General features: G+C 29.6%; 1 protein-coding gene across 1 annotated transcript; it reads right to left on the reverse strand.

Moving 5' to 3' along the window:
• Nucleotides 1-2,443: 2,443 nt before the first annotated feature.
• Nucleotides 2,444-5,480, reverse strand: LOC112417326 (uncharacterized). Its single transcript, XM_039829015.1, has 5 exons — nt 5,214-5,480; nt 4,677-4,761; nt 3,612-3,796; nt 2,773-3,446; nt 2,444-2,693 (listed from the first exon to the last, which is right to left on the reverse strand). Exons 3-5 carry the CDS (start codon nt 3,774-3,776, stop codon nt 2,444-2,446), a joined length of 1,089 nt encoding a protein of 362 aa, XP_039684949.1. The 5' UTR covers nt 3,777-3,796; nt 4,677-4,761; nt 5,214-5,480.
• Between the last annotated feature and the right edge of the window lie 4,147 nt (nt 5,481-9,627).

Consider the following 9,627-nt stretch of genomic DNA (forward strand, 5'->3'; position numbering starts at 1 on the left):
TCGGTAGCGGTTTGAAGGAGGTTGGTGGTGGTTTAGGCATAGCGGTGGTTGAAAGAGGGGAAACCATTGAGGAAGAAGATGAACAGTGATTAAAACGCCAAAGAAAAATTCATCGCTTATTCTTCAACATGGAGGATCAAGCATGACTATCTATCAAGTACATTAATACATATACAACTCTACAAATGCAAAAATTCAATAAAACATCCAACTTTGTGTAAAAAAAAATGCAACTTTTTTAGAGGAACTCTACAAATCTTTGGAGTATCCAACTTCAATTCTTGTAGTCTCGTGCTTTTATATTTGAATGAAACTGTTTAACTGAAAACTAAAACAAATCATTAAAATTTAATCAAAATCAAAGAATAATTGGTCAAAGAACAAACCACATATTACCCGTTGTTAAAGAAGAAGAAAAAATAACAATAAAAGAGACAAAGAGAATATGAAAATACATAGAGAGAAATAAATATAGGCCACCAACAATAATCCTCAAATAAATAAAAATAAACAATGATTACCAAAAAAGATTAAAAATTTCTAATTCCGTATTTATAATTAAAAAAAAAAGTATATCCAACTGAAAATAATTATTTATTATACATTAAAAAAAATCTACAATCTATTCACAATAAAAAAAAAAAAAAAAAACTTCCATAAGTGAGGTATATGATTCGAAAAATAATACTTTAAATTTCTTTCGAATTGGAGACCTCAAGAACAAAATCAAAACTTTAAGGGGGGTGTATTGGATTAGGATTTTAAAAGACTATTTTAATAAAAAAAGTCTTTAAGATTTTAAAAGACTGTGTGAGATTGTATTGATTCTGTGAGATTTTAAAAGACTTTTTATGTAAAAGACTTTATACACTCAAGATTTTAAAGGATTTATCACACAGACTTTTAAGGATTTCATGTGATTTTAAAATTTCAAAAGATTCAATAAATTTTAGGGGAAAAAGAGCAAACTTACAAGCGTGAATGATAAAAATAATGAACAAATAAATTCTAGCGTTTGAATAAAGAAAAATAAAACCAATAAAAAATTCTTTTACTATTGATTTTCAAATTTTAAGAATTTTATGGAATTTATAAGATTTTAAGGGACTAAAAAACACTCTAACACATTATTCTCAATACACATTTTTTATTTGTTAAAAATGTTATTCCCATAAAATTCAATTGTACATATTTAAAATTATTCCAGCACTTACAAATCTTTCAAAAAAAAATATTGTGTCAGCCATTACAAATCGGTCGAGTTACACGAGTTTACTGAGTGTTAACTCAGTCAAACTCGTTAAACCTTCCAATTTTACCAGAAACCGATTTTACCTCAGAGTTAACACGATTTTTATACCTAAAAATGTCAACTCGATAATCTCGGAGATTTAACACTCGATTTGCGGAACATTGATTACGACATACTCTCTATCATAATATTCTCAATACAATTTTTTATTTTTTTTATGAGATAGAGAGAGGGAGGGAGGGGGGATGAGAGAGAGAGAGAGAATGGAGAGATAGAGAAACGAAGAGAGAATAGGGAGGGAGAGAGAGAGAGAGAGAGAGAGAGAGAGAGAGAGAGAGATGAGAAGAAAAAGATAGTAACTTTTAAAATAAAAACAATCTCAAGAAATCTCATCTTTTCATGAAAGACTTTTTCTTGTTAAAATTACACTACAAAATCCCACAAAATCCATCAAAATCCAATTTATTAAACAATCCTTCAAAATTTGAATGATTTTGAATACCACAAGACTTTTTTTAAATGATGAAAAGTCTTGATTGAATACCTCAAGACTTTTTTAAAATGACAAAGAGTCTTGATTGAATACCACAAGACTTTTTTTAAATTGCAAAAAGTCTTGATTGAATACCACAAGACTTTTTCATAATTAAAAAGTCTTTTAAAATCCCATAGAATCCTAATCCAATACATCCCCCTAAGTGTCATTTGATTGTATAGACCAATGGAAAACAAACAATATAAAAATTTAGGCTTAAGTGCAGTTTCGCCCCCCCTATTTTGACTAAATCGGAATTTTACCCCCCCTATTTTAAAACTCGAAATTTTACCCCACAATTTAATGATTTTCGGAATTTTACCCCCCCCCCACCACATTTGAGTGCATTTTGGCTGATGTGGCAGTGGTGATGTGGCTTTTAAAATATTATCTTATTATCCACCTAATTAATTATTTAAATTAAATAATTTTTAATTACAAAAAATAAATAACATTTTAAAAAAATCGAAAAAAACTTTAAAAAATGCAGAAAAAAATTCTAAAAAATACTAGAAAATAAAGATAAAATGTAGGAATACCTTAAAATGCAGAAAAAATTCTAAAAAATAAAGATAAAATGTAGGAAATAAACCAGAATAAACGAAAAAAAAATAAAAATACATGGAAAAATAGTATAAACGAAAAAAAAAATCCCATTAAAAATACATGAAAAAAACATAATGCCCCTGTAAATATTTGGATGTGGATTTCACTGTTGGTAAATCTCTAGGTAATAGATGTGGATTTTTCGGCTCATCATTAGCCTTGTTTCTATTCTTTTTGGGGCGACCTATAGTTCTTCTCTCAGCTGGTGGGTTGATTGGCTCTGTTGTTGATATAGGCCATAGTTGGGGACCATTTGTTGGCAAAATGATGTGAGAATAAGTAGCCATGAAAGTACTCTTCCTGAAACCAAATGTGATCATCAATTAATAAATATAAGAAGTAAAATATTAATGATACGAATCCAAACTAAATTTATTACCTATAATACCAGGAAACAAAATCTTCAGGTTCTTTTTTGTGATACTCCATGCATGCAATAGCATGGCAACATGGGATGCCTGTTAAACCCCATTTCCTACAGTCACATGATTTTTGGCCTAAATTCACAATATATGTGTCAGTTCCATTTGTCACACTAAAAATGGCATAATCATCATCAAAATGCCAAGTTGGTTCCCATCCATCAACTACCCTCTTTACTTTTTCAAGTTGTAGTTGGATTATAGGACATATATTCCCTCTATATCTTTGCATGAGATCCTTCTGGGCTCCAATTCTTTTTGTGAGGTAGTGCTTAATTCCTTCTAGAAGAGTGATGATGTGTTTATCTCTATACTCCAATATTGCCCGGTTAAATGCCTCACACATGTTGTTAACTTGTAAGTCTGATTGTGTATCCATCTTGAAATGAGATCTAGTCCACATTGCAGGTGCCCAATTCTTATTCATGTATTCCCAAGCTTTGTCGTTAATCAATTTCATTCGATTCATTGCTCTCTCCCATGCTGGAACAGTTGTAGCCCTTGCTGCCATCCAAAACACTTCCTTTAAATCCAATCCAGGATATCTTTTCTTAAAATTAGCATAAAGGTGCTTCACACATAGCCTATGCTCTACATGACTACCAAGGTTTTGAATTGCCGGAACCAAACCCTAAGATAATTACCAATGGTAAACAAATATTACAAAAAAATAGAGAACATTATGCATATTAAAATATTAACAATGCATATTAAAATTAGCATAAAGGTGCTTCACACATATTAACAATGCATATTAAAATATTAAAATAGAGAACCCATGCATATTAAAATATACCTTTTGCTCATCTGAAATGAATGCATATTGCTTGTGTTGTATAGTTTGTAGATCTTCAAGTAATAGATTCAGAAACCACTCCCATGAATCTTTTGTTTCTGCTTCTACAACGGCATAAGCAATGGGAAACATTTGGCTGTTTGCATCTTTACCAACAGCTGCCATCAATTGTCCTCCATGTTCTCCTTTCAAAAAGCAAGCATCTAACCCAATGAGAGGCCTACATGTGTGTGCAAAGGCTGCCTTACATGCCTCTAGACATACATAAATTCTCTGGAAAATAGGACCCACATCAGCCATATCACACTTAATAATAACAGTACTGTTGGGATTGGACCTTCTCAACTCCTCCGCATAGCTCCTTAGATATAAGAATTGGTCACGACCGGCTCCTTGAATGATTTCTAGTGTCCTTAACTTGGCTCTATATACTTGATCATGTGACAACTTCACACTCCATTTCTCAGCAGCCAACCTCTTCAACGCTTTCACTTTCATTTCAGGAGAATGTCGGAGTGTACTCAAAAAAAATTTAGCAAGCAAATTTGGCTTGGCTTGTCTGTTTCTCTTTCTAGGTATCCAACGACATGTATGATCATCATTGAAGCTTACAACCTGCCAAAAATCATTTGCACTCCTCTTACTAATCCTCAAATGAAAAGGGCAATCAGGCATACACTTTACAACCAAGTATTCTTTTTCATTTTTCTTGAGGCGCAGATTTTTCCTAGTCTCCAATGCATACTCTTCAATTGCATCCTTTGCTTGCTTTTTATTGTTGAACTTCAAACCCTTTTCAAGCTTAACATGGGCATTCTCATCACCCATCTTAAAAATTGGATAGTTTTTACCAAGCTCTTCATCTTCACTCTCTGGTGGAGTATGTAAATCATCAGAATCTTCATAGTGCTCATCTTGAAAATCAACTGCAGTTGTAGGAGTATCCAATGATTTGGCATCTACATTATTAGTAACCAAGCAAAATGTTTCAGGTGGAAAAATAACACTCAAATCAACACACTCATCCACTCCACTATCATCAAAGTAACTATCATCGCCGTCTTCCTCTTCACTTGCAATATAATCATCATCTTCTTCATCCATGTCTTCCTTGTCCAACTCGTCATCATTTTGTCTACCTTCACAAGCCCTAAAAGACAATAAATATTCCCATAGTCGTCATTTTGGACCAAAACACGCAATAAAAAACAAGGATTGCAATAAAAAACAAGGACCACAACAAGCAATAAAAAACTCCCCATAATTGAACAAAACACATAATTTAATTCCACCACTTTAAAAAAAACGATTTTTTGTGCCACTGTGTCAAACCCAATACAATTTCTCATTTTATGTTGTCAGTAGTGTCGTAAATGGAATTGAAGTGGTATCTTTGTTTTGTTTTATTTTCAAAACCCAATAGAGACTCCTAAAGAATAGCAACTAAAGAATCCCATCAATTTACAACAACATAACAGCAACTACAACAACATAGCAGTAATAAAAACACTACAACAGCAGAATAACAACATAAACATGAACCCAGATGCTGAATACTTCCATATGGTCAACAGAACAGCAACAAATATGAGAAAGACATACCTCAATTTCATCATTGAACTTGAACCAAGAACCATTACTTCGTGATTCACCATTTTCAGTTTTAAACGGCGGCGACGGAAAGAGTGAGGACGACGAAGATTGAGAACAGAGACAACGCTGACAAAGTGGAACGGTGATGACGAAGCGGGAGCGGCGATGGTTAGGAACGGCGAAGGTTAGGGCATCGCTTGAAGAGAAGGAGAAAGGGAACGACGTTTCATTAGATTTTGGATTTTTTTGGTACTGAGATGAATTTTTTTTTTGTAGCGTAGGTTTTTGATTGTTATAAGGAAAATGATTATTATTATTATTATTATTATTATTTTAAGTTACATTTTTTTATTTATTAACTTTTTTCTTTTTTTTAATTCAGAATATTTAATATAAATAATCTAAATAGGTGGATATTTTTTTAGTATTATTTAAGCCACATCAGCACAGCCACATCAGTCAACTTCTAAAAAATATTAAATTGGAGGGGTAAAATTCAGATTTTTAAAATAGGGGGGCCAAAATTCCGAAAAACATTAAATTGAGGAGGTAAAATTCCGAGTTTTAAAATAGGGGGGGTAAAATTCCGATTCAGTCGAAATAGGGGGGGCAAAACTGCACTTAAGCCAAAAATTTAAACACAAATAAAAATGAAATCAACAATTATAACATATCGAAATAAAAACTGAAAAACAATCTTATCATCATTCATAACCATTTTAATAAGTAGGGAGTTTATATTTATTCCATTTGGATTATAAAGAGAGGTAACGAAGAACACATATAGAAAAAGTGTCAAAAAAAAAAGACAAATGAAGTTGTGTTGTGAAGAATTTGCTACCCCAATGATTTAATTTATATTATATTTTACAGGATAATTTCGTAAAATAACAACATTTAATTTAGCCAATCATATTTAAAGTCATATCTTAGCCATTAAGCAATATATATTTATTTTTTATTTTTAATGTTAAGGAAATTATAAATGTGAGATATGAAAGCACTGTAACATGATTCCGTTTTAACTTTCAATTTGGTCAAAACAAAATCAATTGAAAATTAATAGAAATGATACATTTAACTTTCAATTTGGAAACTTAATTATTAAAAAAATAGTATCATGATTCCGTTTTTTCTCTTTCTTTCCATATTTGTTTTGCAATCATTAAAATTAAAAATATTATAATAGCTCGCATTATTATTGTGAATATTAAAATGAAACAATTTTACATTTCATTAAATTCTTTCAATATCAATACTTTTAATCAAATCATATTTTTATTATTTGACATATATCAATTATTTGATCTCTTTGATATTAAAATATTTAAATTTTATTATTTGTTTTATTATAATATCTGAAATTAAATATTTAAATTTAAATTAATTGATTTAAATCCGTATTATTTGAATTCAAAATGTTTGATTTTTAATTTGATATGAAATATTTGAATTAGAATTGAATTTGAATTTGAAAAACTTCCTTTTATTCATAAGCATTAAATACAAATTTGTGATGTTGAATGTGGTGAGAGTATTTGTGAGGATGAATGTGGTGAGAGTATTTGTAAAAAGTAAAAACTTATGAAAATGAATAGGTTGAGAGTGCCACATGTCATATGAATAGGTTGAGAAAAAAATTTCCATATAAAGCTATGAAATAGGTCCTAAATTTATATTATATAGATTTGAGTTTGAAAAACTTCCTTTTATTCATAAGCATTAAATACAAATTTATGATGTTGAATGTGGTGAGAGTATTTGTGAGGATGAATGTGGTGAGAGTATTTGTAAAAAGTAAAAACTTATGAAAATGAATAAGTTGAGAGTGCCACATGTCATATGAATAGGTTGAGAAAAACATTTCCATATAAAGCTATGAAATAGGTCCTAAATTTATATTATATAGATTTGAATTTGAAAAACTTCCTTTTATTCATAAACATTAAATACAAATTTATGATGTTGAATGTGGTGAGAGTATTTGTGAGGATGAATGTGGTGAGAGTATTTGTAAAAAGTAAAAACTTATGAAAATGAATAGGTTGAGAGTGCCACATGTCATATGAATAGGTTGAGAAAAATATTTCCATATAAAGCTATGAAATAGGTCCTAAATTTATATTATATAGATTTGAATTTGAAAAACTTCCTTTTATTCATAAGCATTAAATACAAATTTATGATGTTGAATGTGGTGAGAGTATTTGTGAGGATGAATGTGGTGAGAGTATTTGTAAAAAGTAAAAACTTATGAAAATGAATAGGTTGAGAGTGCCACATGTCATATGAATAGGTTGAGAAAAACATTTCCATATAAAGCTATGAAATAGGTCCTAAATTTATATTATATAGATTTGAATTTGAAAAACTTCCCTTTATTCATAAGCATTAAATACAAATTTATGATGTTGAATGTGGTGAGAGTATTTATGAGGATGAATGTGGTGAGAGTATTTGTAAAAAGTAAAAACTTATGAAAATGAATAGGTTGAGAGTGCCACATGTCATATGAATAGGTTGAGAAAAACATTTCCATATAAAGCTATGAAATAGGTCCTAAATTTATATTATATAGATTTGAATTTGAAAAACTTCCTTTTATTCATAAGCATTAAATACAAATTTATGATGTTGAATGTGGTGAGAGTATTTGTGAGGATGAATGTGGTGAGAGTATTTGTAAAAAGTAAAAACTTATGAAAATGAATAGGTTGAGAGTGCCACATGTCATATGAATAGGTTGAGAAAAAATTTTCCATATAAAGCTATGAAATAGGTCCTAAATTTATATTATATAGATTTGAGTTTGAAAAACTTCCTTTTATTCATAAGCATTAAATACAAATTTATGATGTTGAATGTGGTGAGAGTATTTGTGAGGATGAATGTGGTGAGAGTATTTGTAAAAAGTAAAAACTTATGAAAATGAATAGGTCGAGAGTGCCACATGTCATATGAATAGGTTGAGAAAAACATTTCCATATAAAGCTATGAAATAGGTCCTAAATTTATATTATATAGATTTGAATTTGAAAAACTTCCTTTTATTCATAAACATTAAATACAAATTTATGATGTTGAATGTGGTGAGAGTATTTGTGAGGATGAATGTGGTGAGAGTATTTGTAAAAAGTAAAAACTTATGAAAATGAATAGGTTGAGAGTGCCACATGTCATATGAATAGGTTGAGAAAAACATTTCCATATAAAGCTATGAAATAGGTCCTAAATTTATATTATATAGATTTGAATTTGAAAAACTTCCTTTTATTCATAAGCATTAAATACAAATTTATGATGTTGAATGTGGTGAGAGTATTTGTGAGGATGAATGTGGTGAGAGTATTTGTAAAAAGTAAAAACTTATGAAAATGAATAGGTTGAGAGTGCCACATGTCATATGAATAGGTTGAGAAAAACATTTCCATATAAAGCTATGAAATAGGTCCTAAATTTATATTATATAGATTTGAATTTGAAAAACTTCCTTTTATTCATAAGCATTAAATACAAATTTATGATGTTGAATGTGGTGAGAGTATTTGTGAGGATGAATGTGGTGAGAGTATTTGTAAAAAGTAAAAACTTATGAAAATGAATAGGTTAAGAGTGCCACATGTCATATGAATAGGTTGAGAAAAAATTTTCCATATAAAGCTATGAAATAGGTCCTAAATTTATATTATATAGATTTGAGTTTGAAAAACTTCCTTTTATTCATAAGCATTAAATACAAATTTATGATGTTGAATGTGGTGAGAGTATTTGTGAGGATGAATGTGGTGAGAGTATTTGTAAAAAGTAAAAACTTATGAAAATGAATAGGTCGAGAGTGCCACATGTCATATGAATAGGTTGAGAAAAAAATTTCCATATAAAGCTATGAAATAGGTCCTAAATTTATATTATATAGATTTGAGTTTGAAAAACTTCCTTTTATTCATAAGCATTAAATACAAATTTATGATGTTGAATGTGGTGAGAGTATTTGTGAGGATGAATGTGGTGAGAGTATTTGTAAAAAGTAAAAACTTATGAAAATGAATATGTTGAGAGTGCCACATGTCATATGAATAGGTTGAGAAAAACATTTCCATATAAAGCTATGAAATAGGTCCTAAATTTATATTATATAGATTTGAATTTGAAAAACTTCCTTTTATTCATAAGCATTAAATACAAATTTATGATGTTGAATGTGGTGAGAGTATTTGTGAGGATGAATGTGGTGAGAGTATTTGTAAAAAGTAAAAACTTATGAAAATGAATAGGTTGAGAGTGCCACATGTCATATGAATAGGTTGAGAAAAACATTTCCATATAAAGCTATGAAATAGGTCCTAAATTTATATTATATAGATTTGAATTTGAAAAACTTCCCTTTATTCATAAGCATTAAATACAAATTTATGATGTTGAA

The sequence above is a fragment of the Medicago truncatula genome, chromosome 8 (assembly GCF_003473485.1).
Source record: "Medicago truncatula cultivar Jemalong A17 chromosome 8, MtrunA17r5.0-ANR, whole genome shotgun sequence".
In the NCBI taxonomy this organism is placed as follows: Eukaryota; Viridiplantae; Streptophyta; class Magnoliopsida; order Fabales; family Fabaceae; genus Medicago; species Medicago truncatula.

What these genes read in the sequence shown, in the direction of transcription:
- LOC112417326 (XM_039829015.1), bottom strand. Translation starts at nt 3,776, where the DNA reads ATGGCAGCTGTTGGTAAAGATGCAAACAGCCAAATGTTTCCCATTGCT. An exon ending in TCATTTCAGATGAGCAAAAG is followed by an intron (nt 3,447 to 3,611) that starts GTATATTTTAAT and finishes TAATTATCTTAG; the next exon opens with GGTTTGGTTCCGGCAATTCA. An exon ending in TTTGTTTCCTGGTATTATAG is followed by an intron (nt 2,694 to 2,772) that starts GTAATAAATTTA and finishes ATTTGGTTTCAG; the next exon opens with GAAGAGTACTTTCATGGCTA.